The sequence below is a fragment of the Acinonyx jubatus genome, chromosome B2, assembly GCF_027475565.1.
Source record: "Acinonyx jubatus isolate Ajub_Pintada_27869175 chromosome B2, VMU_Ajub_asm_v1.0, whole genome shotgun sequence".
Taxonomy (NCBI): Eukaryota; Metazoa; Chordata; class Mammalia; order Carnivora; family Felidae; genus Acinonyx; species Acinonyx jubatus.
The window spans coordinates 75339087-75358881 of NC_069385.1; the positions used below are offsets into that span (position 1 = coordinate 75339087).

The 19795-nt window shown below is 42.3% G+C and overlaps 1 protein-coding gene across 2 annotated transcripts in view; it reads right to left on the bottom strand.

Annotated features, from left to right (window-relative positions):
• The window catches only part of MRAP2 (melanocortin 2 receptor accessory protein 2), a 130203-nt gene that overhangs the window by 19421 nt on the left and 90987 nt on the right, over positions 1-19795 (bottom strand). For both annotated transcript variants that reach the window (XM_053222500.1, XM_027057318.2), the window contains exon 2: positions 11972-12105. In XM_053222500.1, the coding sequence (XP_053078475.1) occupies positions 11972-12098 (127 nt within the window). In that variant the 5' untranslated portion in view covers positions 12099-12105. The remainder of the gene's footprint in view (positions 1-11971; positions 12106-19795) is intronic.

Below are 19795 nucleotides of genomic sequence, written 5' to 3' on the forward strand. Positions count from 1 at the left end.
TCCTTTGAACCCTGTGACATTTGTGCTTCTATACAGTGGGCCCTTGCTTGATCCTATCTTGGGTAATAGTCACAAGTATCTTTAGGACAAGGATGAGACTGGATTGTCTACACAAACTGACATACACATAATAGAGTCTCAAATCTGGGGGAAGCACCAGAGTTAAGTTATTTTTCATTTTCTGATCTATTCTAAGAAGTTTACCTACGTGAGATTATGGTAAGGATGCTTAGAAATATTTTTTTAAATAAATGATTGAGGGGGCACCTGGGTGGTGCAGTCGGTTAAGCGTCCGACTTCAGCCAGGTCACGATCTCGCGGTCCGTGAGTTCGAGCCCCACGTCAGGCTCTGGGCTGATGGCTCAGAGCCTGGAGCCTGTTTCTGATTCTGTGTCTCCCTCTCTCTCTGCCCCTCCCCCGTTCATGCTCTGTCTCTCTCTGTCCCAAAAATAAATAAACGTGGGAAAAAAAATTTTTTTTAAATAAAAAAATAAATAAATGATTGAGGGGGGTGCCTGAGTGGCTCAGTGGGTTAAGCATCTGACTTCGGTGCAGGTCATGATCTCACAGTCTGTGAGTTTGAGCCCCACATTGGGCTCTGTGCTGACAATCAGAGCCTGGAGCCTGCTTTGGATTCTGTGTCACCTTCTCTCTCTGCCCCTCCACTGCTCACACTCTGTCTGTCTGTCTCTCTCTCTCAAAAATAAACAAAAAATTTTTTAAATAAATGGTTGGCACTTATACATTAAATGTGTTTAAATGTAAACCATCATTCTAATTACATTATGTGGGGGCGCCTGGGTGGCTCAGTCGGTTAAGCGTCCGACTTCGGCTCAGGTCATGATCTCGCAGTTCGTGAGTTTGAGCCCCGCATCAGGCTCTGTGCTGACAGCTTAGAGCCTGGAGCCTGCTTCAGATTCTGTGTGTCCCTTTTTCATTAAAAAAACTAATTAAATTATGTGTGTATAACCCTTTTTCTAAAGTGAAGAAATCAGATTAGCAATTTACTCCGAATAATTCATATTTCATTCCATGTATAGGATTGCTGAGAGGTTAACTTTTGTTCAACAATGTTTATTCAACACTCTGGATACAAAACTAATATAATCTTTCCTTGAATTAAGAGTGCCAAAGAAATAGAAATTGTAGACTTTGCCTTATAATGTAGTGGAAATGAAGTCTAAAAAAGACAAAAGGACAAGTACCAAAAAATACATGTATGCAAGTACAACCAAATGCAACAATAATGTATCAATTGTGGGGGCACAGCCTATGAAGCACCACTGTACAGGTAATGACGGTTCAGCATGCTGTACCTCATCAATTGCCTGGATACCAAAGGCAAATTCTAAAAGGTCACACCAGAGTTATGTTGAAGTTCTCAGTTAAGAGTTTAACCTAGTCATGCTGATTCACATTGGAAGGTGTTGTCATTAGGACAGCTTTCACATTGGAAACAATGGCTGGATCCCCATCAGTAAGTATTTCACTTCTCTAGCCCAGGGTGGGCAGAGGTGGAGGAGGAGTGCCTTCAACCCAGCCTAGTTCCTTCTCTCTGCCCTTCTAGTGGCCCAGTGAGTTGATCAAAAAGCAGCAATAATGTGGGACATGAGAAGGTCATGGCCCTCCCTTGAAGTCCTGAGGGAGCAGACTAGGGAGGAGCAGGGCTGTGGCTGGAAATTGAGAATCCTAGTGATCAAACAGCATTTCCAAACACTTCCTTAATAACATGCCATCTACATTTCCTATCACAATATGCTTTAAATGGTTCTGTTTATTCACATTCCCCTTCAAATGGAATTTTGCTTCCTCTAATTATTCCCATTAATTTTCCTTTACCTTGTTCTCTGTCACATGACTTGACCCTACGGTACTTTCTTACCCTGAACCCCTTTCAGAGGACATCAGAGATCCCCATATCATTCTAGGAATATCCAAACTCTCTTACAGTTTTATTTATATGCCAAGTTTCATGGGCATGGGCATGGCAGGGAAAACAGAGCCTCTGGCCTTCTCCAGAGCACCCTTTCCTAAAAAGGATTCAAAATAAAGGTTTATATAGAGTAAAGCTCCAATGCAGCCAGTTGGTTAAAGAAGCCAAGAGAAACCTTCCAAAGGTGTTTTCAACAGAGCCCAGCAGTCACTTTTGTCCTGTCTAGAACCAGAACTATTTAGAGATCATTACGGTAAAAGGGTAGAGAAAATTGCCAAGGGAAATTCTAAACGGAATGTGTCATAATAAAATAACTTCCCTTCAACCTGACCATTAATGAATGGAATGAAACAGAGCTGAAGGCTGATGATGACATGTTTTCCACTGGTGTGATCATTTTTCTCCATGATTATCTTTTCTACTCCCGGGTAGGACTAGAACAACTACCCCATCCCAATACCCTCCTCTCCACCACCTAAGAATAAACTGTGACCTTTCCAACTCATGGTTGTACGAAAAACAAGGATTCATACTTAATTTGAAAGAGAGGGTTCAGGATATGAGAGCTAGCACTGTCCTCACGCTGCTTCTGGCTTTAATGCATTAGGGTCAATTTTCTGTTGGGAATTCCTGGAAAGGAGTCCACAGTGGTGTTCCACAACTTGCTTTGTGCTCCCAATGACAAGTTGTAGCCTAAGCATTCACAAGCTCTAGCTCTGCTTCTCATCTTGATGACCTGGCTTCTTGCTAACTCATCCATGCACATGGCTGGCGTTATCTGCAAGTTGGCATTGAAAAAAAAGCATGGAATATGGTCTCCACTGATGGCTCAGAATAAGAGGATGCTCCTTCAGTTGTTGCTCAACACAACAGCTCAAATGGTCCACTTAAATGGGTCCTAGGAGCCTACTGACTCATAGGCTTTGTTTCTGTCTTACCTATCCAGGGCCTTCCTAAATGTCCTATTTCTCTCCTTCCCTTTATAGCAAAATTCTTAAGAGATTTGTCTGTACATACGATTTCCAGTTCTTCTCCTCTCATTTTTTTTTCTTGAACCAATTCCATCAGCCTTTCACTCCCATCCACTCCACTAAGACTGCTTTAAAATCATTGCCAATAACTTCTACACTATAAATCCAACAGTCAAATCACAGCCTTCAATTTACTTGACCTAGAAGCATCATTTGACACAAACCACCGTCTCATCCTTGAAGCTCTTTCTTTCTTTTCTTTTCTCTTCTTTTCTTTTGAGAGATAGAGAGCAAGTGGGGAGGGGCAGAGAGAGAGGGAGACAGAATCTCAAGCAGGCTCTGCACCATCAGTACAGAGCCCAATGTGGGGTTTGATCTCATGAACCATGAGATCATGACCCAAGCTGAAACCAAGAGTGAGATGCTTAACCAATTGAGACACCCAGGTGCCCCCACTTGAAACTTTTTAAAAAAAATTTTAAATGTTTATTTATTTGTGAGAGAGAGACAGAGTGTGAGTGGGGGAGGAGCAGAGAGAGGGAAACACAGAATCCGAAGCAGGCTCCAGTCTCTGAGCTGTCAGCACAGAGCCCGATGCAGAGCCGGAACTCACAAACCACAAGATCATGACCTGAGCCTGAGCTGAAGTCAGACGCTTACCGACTGAGCCACCCAGGCGCCCCTCTTGAAACTCTTTCTTAATTTGGCTTTCAGGAAACACACCTGCCCTGTTTTCTTCCTACCTTTCTGTATGTTCCATTTAGCCTCCTCTGCTATTTTCCTCCCAACATCTCCAACTTTCAAATGTTAGCATGCCACAGGGCTCATTCCTTATACCTCTTCAGTTTTCTATCTATACTCATTTATCCAGCCTCTTAACTTTGAGTACCATTTATATGCTGTGACTCTCAAATTCATACTTTCATAGCACCTCCCCCACCATCTCCTATTGGATGTCTTACAGGTCTCAATTTAACAAGTCCAAAGCTGAGCTCCTCATGTCCCTACTTCTCCCACATCTTCTCCATCTCAATCAACAGCAATTCATCCTGCCAATTAGATCACAAAACTTCAAACCAGCCTTGGCTCTTCACTTTCTATTTTGCTCTATGGCCAGTCCATTGACAAACCCTATCAGATCTATCTTTAAGAAATATCCACAATTTATGCACCTCTCACCACTCCACTGTCCCCACCATGGCCAAGCTACCATCAACAGCTGGACTATTGAAATAGCTCCCCTGAATGGCATTCTGCTTCCAGTCTCATCCTCTTCCTTCCCCAGCTTCAGAGTGGTCTTATTAAAACCTAAGACAGGGACGCCTGGGTGGCTCAGTCGGTTAAGCGTCTGACTTCAGCTCAGGTCACGATCTCGCGGTCCGTGAGTTTGAGCCCCGCGTCGGGCTCTGGGCTGATAGCTCAGAGCCTGGAGCCTGCTTCCGATTCTGTGTCTCCCTCTCTCTCTGCCCCTCCCCCGTTCATGCTCTGTCTCTCTCTGTCTCAAAAATAAATAAACGTTAAGAAAAAAAAAAAACCTAAGACAGATTCTACTCCTCTTCTTCAAATTACACCTCAGAAAAAGCCTAAGTCCTTAGCATGACATCAGAGGCTCTTCTACCTCTTTCCTCTTCTCTATTCCCTGACTTCTCTTGCTGCTCTGCCTCTTAATCACTCCCCTGGCACCATGCTGGTCTCCTTGTTGTTCCTCGAGTGTTCCATTTCATTCTTGCTATGGAGAATTTTCTGGAATGCTCTTCCCCAGATACCTTATAATTCAACCTCTCACTCCCTTCAGGTCTTTTCTCAAATTTCTCCTTCTCAATAAGGCCTTCCATGGCTGGTCTACATATAATTTCACCTCCATACCCAACATCTCCTTTCTCTAATTTATTATTTTTTTCTATCACCATCTGGCATGGTTTGTTTATGTCACTTATTTATTACCTGTCTCTCTCACTAGACAGCAAGATCTATAAGATGAAGTATTTTTGTCTTTTCTGTTCACTGTTGTATCTCTAATGCTTAAAACAGTGCTGCATATAACCAGTGCTCAATAAATATTTGCTGAAAGAAAGAGTAAATGAATGAATGTCCATTCTGCTGGTTCCAAATATATGTCAGACATAGGTCCACTTCTGATACATTTCAAGGTTTAATACCAGATGCAAAACTGAGGGCAAAAGGAGAATTCACAATAACCATCAGAGATTGTCTCTCAGATGAAAGACCCTTTGAAGGTAGAAATCTTTATTTCAGCAGGTAGAAGAACCTAGTCTAACTAAAGATGGAGCTACTATTGCAGAGTATGATCCGTTACAGGTATCGTGACAGTCATTCATATCCTTAATAAATGCTTTCCCTTGAAAGGTCTTGCTTCCCTTTTTCTGAAACTGCACCTAAATGGCTTTGAATTTTGCTCTGCAAAAGAAGGAGACACACTTGAAGGTCAGAATCACGGCATATTAAAATGGAAGAGAGTACACCAAAATACACAGGACGATAGGTGGCTTCATCTTTTCTATTTTCCTGTATGGCTGTGTTTTTTGTTTGCCTCTTATTCTTCTCTAGGTGTCTCAGATATTGTCAGGTTGCTGAAGCTAAAGACCCCCACTTTGATCGGATCTCTCATATCAGAACAGTAAGAACTCACCCAGGCATTTTGGTTTTTTCCTGATGTGAATGTTAAAACTAACAAAAGCACTTCTTATTAATAGTATAGTAGGTAAAATAAGTATGTGATGTGTCACACTTCTGACTACATGGTGCAAGAATTCTTGCCAGCTATAATCATTTTTAGAATGTAATACCCTCAAAAAAGATTTTCAATTGTCTCTAGAAATGTACCAACCAAAATAATAGCAGCAGGCCTGTCTTCTTGGCCCCATAAACTAAGGAAAAGAGAAAGGAGAAAACAGACAGAAAAATAAAATTTGTGCCACCAGGCTGTAAAAGCATATATTGTAGGGAAATATATGGCAGTTTGCCCCGTCATTTTGATTTCCACTAAAATTCTTAACAAACAAGTAGCCTTACCTAAAGATTGTCCCAGAAAAGTAATAGATTAAAGAATTAAAATAGGGGCGCCTGGGTGGCTCAGTGGGTTAAGCGGCCGACTTCGGCTCAGGTCATGATCTCGCGGCCCGTGAGTTCGAGCCCCGTGTTGGGCTCTGTGCTGACCGCTCAGAGCCTGGAGCCTGCTTCAGATTCTGTGTCTCCCTCTCTCTGACCCTCCCCCGTTCATGCTCTGTCTCTCTCTGTCTCAAAAAAACTAAATAAACGTTAAAAAAAAAAAAAGAATTAAAATAAATGCAGGAGGATGATTTCATACCCTTACAGCAACAGCCTTCCACCAGGTAATCAATGACAGCATATCCTAATGGATTTCATGCACTTTTTGAAATTTCCAGAAAGAAATACTGAGTAGACAGCAAAAAAGGAAGGAGTGAAAGCATTTAATTATCACTATTCACTTTAGGGATGAAGGATATATGGCTTAGTTAACGACTTTTCAAGGAACAAATACAGAAAGGCCTTGATTGAGTAAATGAGTCACTCTGAAGCTCTTTGCAGCCCCACTGGTGGAGACAGAAACATGGGAGCCACGGATCACTGCCCCCTAATTGCCCCACTGGAAGCCCTGCCACAGCCACCAGCCACCAGTGGCTTCCAGGCCCCAGGGACTCACTCATGAAGCCTGGGGTCTTGCACTCCTTCCTGCAGCAGGGGAGTGAGGACATGGGCTAGGTCAGCTGGAGGGGGCAGCTGACCAGGATAGAGATTTAGGAGGCTCCTGAGCTCCCCTCCTTCCATGAACACACTGAATATACAGCTACATATGGAGGCGTTCCCTCTGAAAGACATCTGGAAACTAAGCCACTCCTACACCTGTGGCAAATGAGGAAAATACATACATAAAAATGGGTAGAAAAGGCTGAAACACAATCTTGCCATAACCCCCCCCCACACACACACACACACAGCTACATACAGTTGGAAGGAAACCCCCAACTTCCAGCTTCTCCCTAAGAAGGGAAGAGTTTGGACAGGATATCTAGAGCCCCACTTTTAAGACTCCCGCTACAGAAATGCACCCCTAAAATGTCTAGCTCTGACAGCCAACAGGGCTGACATCCATGAGAACCCACAGACTACAGCAAACAAAGAAGCAGTAATTCCTGGGCTTGCAAGCCTTCACCACAGCCACCTCCCCCAGGCTCAGTGCAGAGGAAGCAGACAAAAACACCCATTTCCCATTCTTTCCCTGAAAGGGGTTTATCTGCATACTTTAAAAGATGTTGCCTCAGGGCCAAGCTTCTAATTTAGCACACATCTAGTGGCGCCCACCGCCATCTTCTCCAAAGGGCAGGGAAGCTGACAAACACCTCCCCTGCCTTCTCCCTCCAGCCTGCTCCAGTAATAAAACCAAGTCACTAGTATCTCCCTGGAAAGAGCTTGTATACAAGTCTGACATCCTAGCTTTTGTGGCTACAGCCCGAGGCACAGGTCCCCAGTCACCTGGCTCTGATACCAATGGTGTCCACATTCAGGAGTCCCACAGGACTATAGTGAACAAAGAAGCAGTTCTTAACAAGCACAGGAGTACTTTCACAGCTATGCACTTGGTCTAAAAGAGAGGAAACAGGCAAAAACTGAAAGAGGACTTTCACTACGTCCATTTTGACCTCCAACTTTCTAATTAATTATTTCTTTCCAGCTTTTCTCTTAATTCAGGCAAAAGATCCTGGGGCAAAGCGTCCCCTGATGGAAACCGAAACTACCCCATTCTGCAATAAGGACTTCCCTGAGCCAGCAAGAGCCTGCCCATGATTGACTCCAAACCAATGATAACCTGACTCTACTGCCCACATTTGTCCCCCATTTTTCTTATATAAACCTGGAAGTATTTTCAGCACTTTGGAGACAGTCTTTGAGATGCTAGTCAGCTGTCTTCCTGATGATGGCGTCACTGATATAACTGCTTTCTTGTTTTACTATTACTCATTTCTCTGCCTTTGGATTTTGTCAGCTGCAGGTGGCCAAACCTGGTCTACTCAGGCCCCCCCCCCCCCCAGAGCCAGGTGCTCTTACACCCCTGCGCCCCTGTTACAAAACTTCTATCTCCCAATTTCTCCCTGGGAGGGGTTTAATTGCATACTTTCCCAGCTGCTGCCTAAGGGTCTGGCTCGTAATCAGGCTACATGTAAGTGCAGATCACGATTTTTCCCTTGAGGACACAAGCAAATCTTGACATGCCCTCAACTACTAGAAGCCTAAGAACAAAGAAGTTTGCTCTGACAATCATAAACGTTTGAGAGGCAACTGGGAGCTTAGTTGATCTCCCACACAAGACCATTCAAAACTGGGGTAGGTAGGTGTTTTATCTAATGCACAGAAACAAGCCCAGAGAGTCAAGAAAAATGAAGAAAAAGAATATGTTCCAAACTAATGAACAAGATAAATGTCCAAAAACAGATCTTAATGAAATGGAAATAAGAGATTTACCCAATAGAGAGTGCAAAATAATGGTCATGAACATTGGGGGCAGGTTCCATGACATTGGTCGGGGCAATGATTTTTTAGGATTTGATACCAAAAGCAAAGGCAACAAAGGCAAAATTAAATAAGTGGGACTACATCAAACTAAAAAGCTTCTGCACAGCAAAGGAAATCACCAACAAAAGGAAAAGGTAACCTATGGAATGGGAGAAAATATTTGCAAACTGAATATCTGATAAGGGGTTAATATCTAAAATATATAAGGAACCCATACAATTCAATGCCAAAGAGCAACCCAATTAAAAAGTGGGCAAAGGACCTGAATATATATTTTCTGAAGACATCCAAATGGCCAATAGGTACGTGAAAATGTGCTCAACATCACTAATCATCAGGGAAATGCAAATCAAAACCTCAATGAGATATTACCTTATCCCTGTTTGAATGTCTATTATTAAAAAAGACAAGGGATAATCAGTGTTGGTGAAGGTGTGGAGAAAAGGGAATACTTGCACACTCTTGGTGGAAATGTAAACTGGTACGGCCACTATGATAAATAGTATGGAGTTTCCTCAAAAAATTAAAAATAAAACTACCTATGATCCAGACTTCTCACTTCTGGATATATATCCAAAGGAAATGAAACCATTATCTTGAAGAGATATCTACATTCCCATGTTCACTGCAGCATTATTCACAATAGTCAAAATATAGAAAAAAACCTAAGTGTCCATCAGTTACATAGGTGCACACACACACACACACACACACACACACACACACTAAAATATTAGTTGTCCTTCAGAAGAAGGAAATCTTGGGGCACCTGGGTAGCTCAGTCGGTTAAGCATCCCACTTCACTCTCAGGTCATGATCTTGTGGTTCATGAGTCTGAGCCCTGCTCAGGCTGTGTGCTGACAGCTCAGAGCCTGGAGTCTGCTTTGGATTCTGTGTCTCCTTCTCTCTCTGCCCCTCCCCCACTCACGCTCTGTCTCTCTGGCTCTCTCTCTCAAAAATAAATAAACATTAAAAAAGAAAGAAAGAAAGAAAGAAAGAAAGAAAGAAAGAAAGAAAGAAAGAAAGAAAGAAAGAAAGAAACAGAGTAGAAAAGTGGTTGCCAAGAGCTTGGTGTGGAGGAAACAGGGAGAAGTTGATAAAAGGTTATAAACTTTCAGTTATAAAAGGGATAAGGTCTGAGGATCTAACATATAACAAGATCAGTATAGTTGACAACATGTACTGCATAATTAAAATTTGTAACAGAGTAGAACTTAAATGTTCTCACCAAAAAATAAATAAATAAAAAGGGAAATATCTGAGGTGACGAGTGTGTCAATTAACTTGATGGATGGAATCCGTTCACAATGTGTGTGTACACTAAATCATCATTTGGTACCTTTTAAATATATTATAATTTTATTTGTCAAGTATACCTCAATAAAGCTGAAAGAACAAGTAAAAAGCCTTCCTTGCAAGGGAGGATCAGGTGAAAGTGAAGGATCATGAACACCAAGACAGGTCAGAATAGCAGCATCTAGGAAATCCTAACAGAGCAAAAGTATTCCCTTTACCACATTTGCATCTCCATTTCTAGTCTTTCTTACAGTTCCTAATGTGCCCCATGAAACTGAACTGGTTAAGAACCTAAAATTTTTATAGTGCTATGGATATTCATTCTGAAACAACCTAACATCTCTGGAATATTTAGGGAGTAAACACAACAGGATCTGGGAGTTGGCAGCAGTTCTTAGCCAACAAAGAAGCTTTGTGTTGGTCAGTCAGCATGCAGTATGACTGGAGTTGGACAGTAACCTTCCACAGAATTGTATTTCCTTGCTCTGTGCTGGCTCATTAATCGCTCCAATCACATGAAGCACAATTCATGCCTATCACACAGAGTTAGGAATTGTCACAGGCGATTCTAGTCGGTCATTATGAACACACACACAGAATGCTCTCTACAGCCTCAGAAAACCAGCAGGGATGAAAGGATGCCATTGACCATGCGTTAGAAAAGAAGGTTCTTCAAAATAGTTCCAGACTACTTTTTGATGGCCCAAATGTTCACACAGCTTGGGAGAGCTGGAAACATCAATACTTTGAAAAGAATCTCAATTTGTAGGTGAAAGCAGGCAAAAACCTCTTTGACCTCGGCCACAGCAACTTCTTACTCAACACATCTCCAGTGGCAAGGGAAACAAAAGCAAAAATGAACTCCTGGGACCTCATCAAAATAAAAAGCTTCTGCTCAGCAAAGGAAACAATCAGCAAAACTAAAAGGCAACCTATGGAATGGGAGAAGATATTTGCAAATGACATATCAGATAAAGGGGTAGGATCCAAAAGCTATAAAGAACTTATCAAACTCAACACCTAAAAAACAAATAATCCAATGAGGAAATGGGAAAAACACATGAATTGACACTTCTCCAAAGAAGACATCCAGATGGCCAGCCAACACATGAAAAAATGCTCAACATCACTCATCATCAGGGAAATACAAATCAAAACCACAATGAGATACTACCTCACACCGGTCAGAATGGCTAAAATGAACAAATCAGGAGACTATAGATGCTGGTGAGAATGTAGAGAAATGGGAACCCTCTTGCACTGTTAGTGGGAATGCAAACTGGTGCAGCCACTCTGGGAAACAGTATGGAGGCTCCTCAAAAAATTAAAAATAGAAGTACCCTATGACCCAGCAATTGCACTACTAGATTTTTATCCAGGGGATACAGGTATGCTGTTTCAAAAAGGGGCACTTGCACCCCAATGTTTATAGCAGCACTACCACAATAGCCAAAGTATGGAAAGAGGCCAAATGTCCATCGATGGATGAATGGATAAAGATGTGATACATACACACACATACACACACACACACACACACACACACACACACACACAGGAGTATTATTAGGCAATCAAAAAGAATGAAATCTTGCCATTTGCAACTACATGGATGGAACTAGAGGGTATTATGCTAAGTGAAATTAGTCAGTTAGAGAAAGACAAATATCACATGACTTCACTCATATAAGGACTTTAAGACAAAACAGAGGAACATAAAGGAAGGGAAGCAAAAAGAATATAAACACAGGGAGGGGGACAAAACATAAAAGGCTCTTAAATATAGAGAACAAACAGGGTTGCTGGAGGGGTTTCGGGAGTGGGGGGTATGGTCTAAATGCATAAGGGGCATTAAGGAATCTACTCCTGAAATTATTGTTGCACCATATGCTAACTAACTTGGATGTAAATTAAACAATAAATAAAATAAAATAAAATAAAATAAAATAAAATAAAATAAAATATAAAATAAAATAGAATAGAATCTCAGTTTGAGAATGACACTGATTCATGTTCCTCCATTAAGGGAATCTTTCAAGTTCTTTGTCCCTCATGTAATACCATCTCTGAGCAACCAGGCTGTTTGGAAGGGGGTGCTTTCTGGGGTTTGGGGGAACAGAGTTGTGTAAAAAGAATGTTCAGGAAAATTCATCACTGGGAATTTCACAAGTTAAGACAAATACATTATGTTTACAATGGGGAATTATATAAGACTTACATTTATGAGCCTTCAGTCCTTCAAAGGAAACTGGTCCAATCTCATAATATTCATATTCCCAGGTGTAATCAGAATTAGATGCAGATTGCTGGGATGTTCTGTTAGAAATTAACCTCTGGGCAGACATCTCTACCCTGCAAAAATGGAGAAAGGCAAGTGTAGAACCTGTTAATTCATCCTCAACTGCACAGTTACTCTTATTGCTCTTGACCTACATTCAAAAGTTCAGAAGGGAAAGGTCTCAGGGAGGTCCCATCCATGAGGTCAGGGAGAGGTCCTTACTGGCTGCCTATACTTCATACCAAATAGCCATTGTTTCCTTTTATCTCTACTAGATTGGAATGTATTTGAAATCAGACACCATGTCTTCTGTTGTTGTCTCCCAGAACTTAACTCAATGCCTGGCACATAACCAACTTTCAATAACTGATAATTTTTTTTAATGTTTATTTATTTTTGAGAGAGAGAGAGAGACAGAGCATGAACGGGGGAGGGTCCGTGAGAGGGAGACACAGAATCTGAAACAGGCTCCAGGCTCTGAGCTGTCAGCACAGAGCCCGACGAGGGGCTCGAACTCATGGACCGCGAGATCATGACCTGAGCCGAAGTCGGCCGCTCAAATGACTAAGCCACCCAGGTGCCCCTTTCAATAACTGATAAAAGAAGGAAGAGAAGAAAGGAGACAGTATACCAAAGTCTCCAAGCTTACAACTTCAGCCCCATCACCTACCTACACCTACATGAGTACATAAAGAACCTACAGAGAATAAATAAAATCAGTACCAGAAGTGAACTAGCACAGTATACATATACTGAGCACCTGCTATGCAAAAAGAAAGACAAGAAACCGATACCTAATGAAATTGGGGGTGGGAGAGGGGAGAAAAGAGAAGTGGTCAACCAAAAGTCCCATAATGGGAAAAGATCCTCAGTGGTAGCCCAAATCTTGCCTACTGTTTACTCCTGAAATTTGTCCTGTCCTCAGGATGTCCTGAGTGTCTTTGTGATGATTTTAGATTCAAAAACTCTGACTTCACTGAGACAAGAAGTTGCACTGTGCAGCATGGATGCCAAAGTTGACAAGTCAACAGAGCCGGTATTCAATACTGAGCACCTACTGTGTACAAGACAGTACTCATTATGGGATGGGAGGAGATGCTTGAGATACAGACCCAGATCCCACAGACCTTGCTTTATATTGAAGAAATAATACAAAGTGACAAATAGCAGTAATATAAGGGAAAATTTGAATGAAAGATCAGCCAAAACTAAGATTCACTGAGAAGTTATAACCACAGGGTCTCACCCCCAAGATCTTTCTGATGTTCCCCTTCTCCTACCCACCTTGGGTCAATATCACCCACTGCTGCCTCTAGGACACAACCCCCAGAGAAGCTGAGGCAAAATCACCACCACCCCTCTGCCCCAAGGCATGGGTCTCATCTTTCCCTTTTCCTTTCTTCCTCATTCCCCAGTCCTGGACCCCATAGAAATAGACTCTCACCCCTCAGCATCATATTGTTCAAAGGATGGTGTGCTCTGATCCAGAGATACATGCCAGTATCAGAACTGAGTGCCCAGTCAAACAAATCATTCTTTCAAAGGCAGATGAGAATGTACCATTTCTCATTTGGGAAAGAAAGCTACACAAATTTTAAGAAAAGCTGACCTTTAAGTAAGTATTCAGTAACCTTTCTAGCACCAGCACAAAAATACATAAAACCATTACCACAGTATTATCTTTGGTCTTTGTATCGTTTGAACAAGAGATTATTTCTCTCAATAAATTTCCTCAGGAAATGAAAATTAGCAACTCAAACATAAGAAACACTATCCTCACTTATGAGTCCTTCTTCCAGAGGAAAAGAATTGTGTGAGAGAGTAGCTCTTCAGTCGTAGGGTTCAGAGATAAATGGTAGATTGGATAAACATCATGTCCATTTCAGAATGTAGAGAGGGGCCCCTGGGTGGCTCAGTCGGTTGAGGGTCCAACTTCAGCTCAGGTCATGATCTCACAGCTTGTGAGTTCCAGCCCCACGTCAGGCTCTGTGCTGACAGCTCAGAGCCTGGAGCCTGCTTCGGATTCTGTCTCCCTCTCTCTCTGCCCCTAACCCACTTGCATTCTGTCTCTGTCTCTCTCAAAAATAAACAAACATTTAAAAAAAAATTAAAAAAAAAATAATGTGGAGAATTTCACACCATGCAGGAAATGACACTAGATTTGAAGCTGGGAGACCTGGGTCTTCATATTTGCTCTACCACCATTCCATATGTTGCCCGGAAATGGTTCTGGCTACAGTCAAGAAGACACCATCATCACCCACCTGGTTCCCTTCTTGAGCTGCCTAACTGGTTTTTCTGCTTCTACTCTTACTGACCCTTTGTGATCTACTCTTCATTTATCAGCCAGTAATCTTTGTAAAAAAACAAATTGCCCCTGTCACTCCTTTGCTTAATACTTTTAATGGCTTCCCATTGCCCTAAGGACAAAGCCCAAAATCCTTGAAAGTTCCTACAAGGTCATGACTCGGGTCTTGGTGTCCAATTATCTTGCCTCATACCCTACCAAACTGCACTTGTATTTCCTGCAGTTCCTCAAAGACTTCATGCTGTCTGTCCCTGCACACATGCTATTCCCTCTGGTAAGAATGTGCTTCCTACCAGCCCATCCTAACTCATTCCTCCTTCCCTCCCTGCAAACTCTCATCTACACTGGAGTCAGCAAATCTGGCCCACCAACTGTTTTTGTACAGCTTCCAAGTGAAGAATGTTTTTATATTTTTTAGTGGTTGAAAATAATTCTTAAATAATATTTTGTGATGTAAGAAAATTCAAATTCAAATATCAGAGTCCCTAAATAAAGTTTTACTGGAACACAGCAGCCATCCTTGTTGCGTTTTATATTTTTTTAATGGTTTCTCTAGCATTACAACAGCAGAGATGAGTAGTGGCAACAGACATAGCATGGCCCAAAAAGCCTAAAATATTTACTTTCTGCTATTTTATAGAAAAAGTTTTCTAACCCTCCTTTATAGCAATGGGGAAAAAAAGATCTAAGCTTCAATTTTCCCATCAGGAATATGATGATGATAACAGTACCTACTTCATGCAGTTGCTGTAAAGATTATGATGAGGGAGCATGAGGCAGACAGAGGGGAAAAGCACAAGGTAACATTCCCCCCCCCCCCCACACACACCCCAGGTAGAATACCTGTGATATTCCTCGGACACTCCTGGCTACCCAAGAACAAAGGAAAGGGGTATAAGTGCTTACCATGGTAATATGGGAAACTAAGGCAAATGAAAAATTAAATTCCCTTACTGCCTACAGTCCACTGATAAGCCCTTGAGACTGGCAGAGTGAACACCCTCTAGGACCTCAGGTGCCTCAAGGATGACATTTTGCCAGGGGCAAAAGAGAACCTTAGTTTAACATTATCCCAAACTCCAGGATCCCGTAAGCCAGCTTCCTTTATCTCAACTGCTCCCAAGATATATGCTGGCAAACATAACCCAAGCTTATGCACCACCCCCCATGTACATCTGAAGGGTCTCATGACTGAGGTTTTATTAAATGGTAATAAATGGTGTTTCCCTAACAACTGCTAGCCCCTCAATGTCCTAGAAACCTTGCTTCCAAAAATTCCTTAGAGACTTACTCTATCCCTGACCCTCTCCCAACCTGAGGGTATATAATGTGTTACCCAACAGGACCCCAGTACAGCTCTTCCTGTCCATGGGTCCTGTCCCCATGCTTTAATAAAGTCACATTTTTGCAACAAAGACGTCTTCAAGAATTCTTTCTTGGTCATCAGCTCCGGACCCCATGAACCCCCATCCCCCCAAAACTTCATCAGATTATATGTGATGTTGCATGAAGTATGGGTAGCCAGGACCCAGTTAAGATCAATACATAGCAGCCAGCACTATTATTATAAGCTAAGAAGTGCAAGTCTGAGATAGAAAAGCTAGACTTCTTCTTCAAGCATCACCAACTCCCCTGTCAGCCAATTCTTATCCAATTCACTATGTGGTTCATTGATCTGTGTGCCCTACACAAATGAACACAATTACAATAAAAATAACTCAAAAGGCATTCATTTAGATGCTTTAAAAGTTTTAATGAGAAATAGGGACATCATGGGATTCACGCTATTCCATCAAGTCAAAAATATGGTAACAACCTCTCCAATTTTTTAAGCAAAATAGTATGAAGTCTGGTTTGATCATCTCATTTTTATTGGTAATCAGGCATTATAGCCAATGTATTAAGCAGAGCAAAGAAAGGCAGTAGGCTTCATCTAGTGTCAAAATGGATAAGAGAAAAATAGCAAAAGTACATAAAACAATGAAGGAAATAAAAGCGAGTGTTTTCCATCCTCTGTGTCAGCTGCTGTCCCCATCTGCACAGCAGTGACCCCCATCTGTGGCTACCCAGGCCCACAGACCCAGCAGGTCTTCCTGCTACTCTCTCAAGTCAGAAAGAAGCATTACCACCACCCTCAGAGGGCTGGCCAGGAACTAGCAAACAGGCTATATCTGTACAAAAAGGCAGATATCTAGAAATCTCAAGCCCTTACCCACCACAGAGAAAGTGTTTTCCCATTCCTTCTTTTCTCTCCCTTACACTATTCCTGTTCATCTAAAAGAACTATTTAGGGATGGATAGAGACCAAAGCGTAATGAAAGTCACATGTGCAAAGATCCTGAAAGAGGAAAGGCCGTCCTTTAAGAGAGGAGTAGAGCGCTGAAAGACACCTGGAGACAAGAAGGAGTGAAAAGCAGAGCCAGCCTATCAGAGGTTCTCCAGGGAAGCAGAAAGACATGCCGGACAACCTCTCCCAGAGCAGCCACCATTTTAGGCTTTAGATAAAAGGGGGCAGGGGTGAGGCTTCTGTTTTCACAAGCTATTTCATCTTGGTTCTTAAACCCCACAGTTAGATTTGGAGGACCGTGTCTCTGGCCTCTCCTCTCAAGCAGTCACCAAGCACCCTTGAAAAAGCCCAGAAGGCAACATTTTTCATCCACGTCCCAAATTAATCAGCCTGGGCCACCAAATCCCCAAGGACATGAAAGAAACAGAAGACTGCAGTCTGGCAGTATTTGGTATAATGTCCATTTTCAAAGCCTGGGGTTGCTTATCTGAGCTTTGCAGAAACACAAGCTGGCACCGTTTCCCCATTTGGGAAATGCCAGCATGTCAGCCTCCAGAGTCTGATATTTTCACATGGTGAGGAACCCGGTGTCTGGGCCCTAACACCCTGTGTGGGAGACAGCACCGCAGCCTTCTGCTATGGCCAGCTTTCAAGGATTCAGCTTTGTTCTTTTCCAGAGCCCTTGTGGTGAGTCCTTTCCATGTAAAAGGAATATTCTATCTAGGATGTGAGGAATCTTCCTCCTGCATACCAGAGAGAGCCGTGGGCAGCGGGGGGAAAATACTGGTGCAGCCCTGGCTCGGGTCCCCTTACCTCCACCAGTCCTGGAGACACACTGGTTGCTTCACAAGCTCTCCTTTTGACCAGCTTCACCTTCTGTTGTCCCTGTCATTAGCCAACCTCATTTCAGCAGAAGTCCATTACAAGTTACTATTCCCAAGCTTCCAGAGCCTTCTTGTGGATTGCATTTAAAGTCACAAAGAGAAAACACCATAATCTTCTAAAACGGGCTCCAGTCTCTGGGGAATGTTTTCTGGAGACCAGCTAGAATTTATGGATCTGCAAGACAGGACTGCCAATATTTTTATTTTGCCAAATAAGGACATTTTTTGAAAACAACTATTATTAATAATTATCATCCCATAAGCAAAAAGTCATTTTAAGCACCTTCCAAGCGACAAAGAGATAATCTCACAGTAAAGGCAGTCCTCTGCAAGAAAGGAAAGCTGACAGTGACATCAACATGTTCACAGGAGGCAGATACTTTTACGTGGGTCTGTATTACACTGCCTCGGTCCATTGCATTCGCATGAAAGCTGCCCGAAATGGCTTAGACATCCATCCTCTCTGAAAGCAAAGGAAAGGACTCGTAGGGATGTGGTGAGATTTTCTTCTACAGAATCTATGATTCTGTAACTGAATAAAATATCAAGTGTTTTCCATTTGTATCACGAACTCAATGATGTGTGTCTATTTGTAAAAATTGTGTGTGTGTACACGTGTGTGTGTGTGTGTGTGTGTGTGTGTGTGTATACAGTGCAGTATGGATATAGTACTGTCACAGGCTGAACTGTGTCCCCCTAAAATTTGTATGTTGTAGCCCTAACCACCCCCAAACCTTAGAATGTGGCTACATTTGAAGACAGGGCCTTTACAAAAGGAACGAAGTTAAAATGAGGCCTTTAGGGTGAGCCCTAATCCAATCTGGTGTTCTTACAAAAAGTAATAAGGACACAGGGAGGGATGCCAGGGCCACTTGTGCACATAGGGACAGCGAGAGGATGGCCACCTACAAACCAGAGAGAGAGAGGCCTGGAACACATCCTTCCCTCAGCCCTCAGAGGAAACCAGCCCCTGATGACACCTTGATCTTGGACTTCAAGTCTCCAGAACTGTGAGGAAATAAATTTCTATTGTTTTAGCCACTCAATCTTTGATATTTTGTTATGAGAGCCCTAGCAAACTAATACAGTTTTGATTATTTAAACTGTCATAGGGGCGCCTGGGTGACTGAGTCAGTTAAGCGTCTGACTTCAACTCAGGTCATGATCTCATGGTTCGTGGGTTTGAACTCCACACTGGGCTCTGCACTGATAGCTTGGAGTCTGCTTCAGATCCTCTCTTTACCTCTTTCTCTACCCCTCCCCTGCTCTCATGCTGTCTCTCAAAAATAAATAAACATTAAAAAACATAAATAAAAATGAAAAATAAATAAATAGTAAACTGTCCTAGAAAGTCCGTGAAAATTGACTTACTAAACCAACCACTTTTACTGTAACTAAACAACAAAAAATTTCTGGAAAGAAAACCCTTTTTGAAATGTCATTAACCTACCCCACTATATGCCATCTTCAACAATTTGTGATGTTCTCATCAACATGTCCTTCAAGAAGAACATGTTAAAATGAGTATGGGTCCATTCAGCCCAACGAGGATATTTTAAACACTATGAGTTCCACTATGAAAGATTTTGTGGGGTTTCAAAAGTCAAGGCCTATGCCCTGAAAGAATTCAGACTTCTATTTGAAACCAAACTCTCCTCTGTTAAATATCACCCCTTCAAATACACACACAGAGACATTAAGGTGCAATGCAAAAGCCTGATGACACAGGCAGACAATACGTGAATGGGATTATGATGAAAGAGAGGCTCATTACAGCAAGGGGCCAGGTGGGGGAGGGCTCGAAGACAGTCCTCTGAGTTTTGCCTACTCTATTCCACCTGCCAGCCTGGACTGCCATCTACCCCCTATTCTGGATTCCTGCCAACCTTTGAGAATAATGCTCAGTCACCACTTCCCCCCGACCAGAGTCCTGCCCAAGTCCATGAGGATTGTCTCCCTTCATTCAAATCCTGTCATGTGGATTACCTGACTCTCTCACTTTAATAATGAGTATATAAGTCAGATTCCCTTAGGATCAGACTTCGCCTCTCCCTGAACTCTCATGCTGATTTATAGAGCTGTTATTATAAAACATCATGGCCAGGTGAATTACCATTTTAACAATACTAGGAAACCAACCACCCTTTCCATTTTAATTAGTGGAGTTTGTGAAACATTCGTCATAATAGGGCTAAGGAGAATGAGACTGGCCATATCTTAAATCACTTTGAGGACGATCTGGCAAACGAGCCTACTTTGTATTTACTGCTCATGCTATCTGTCTC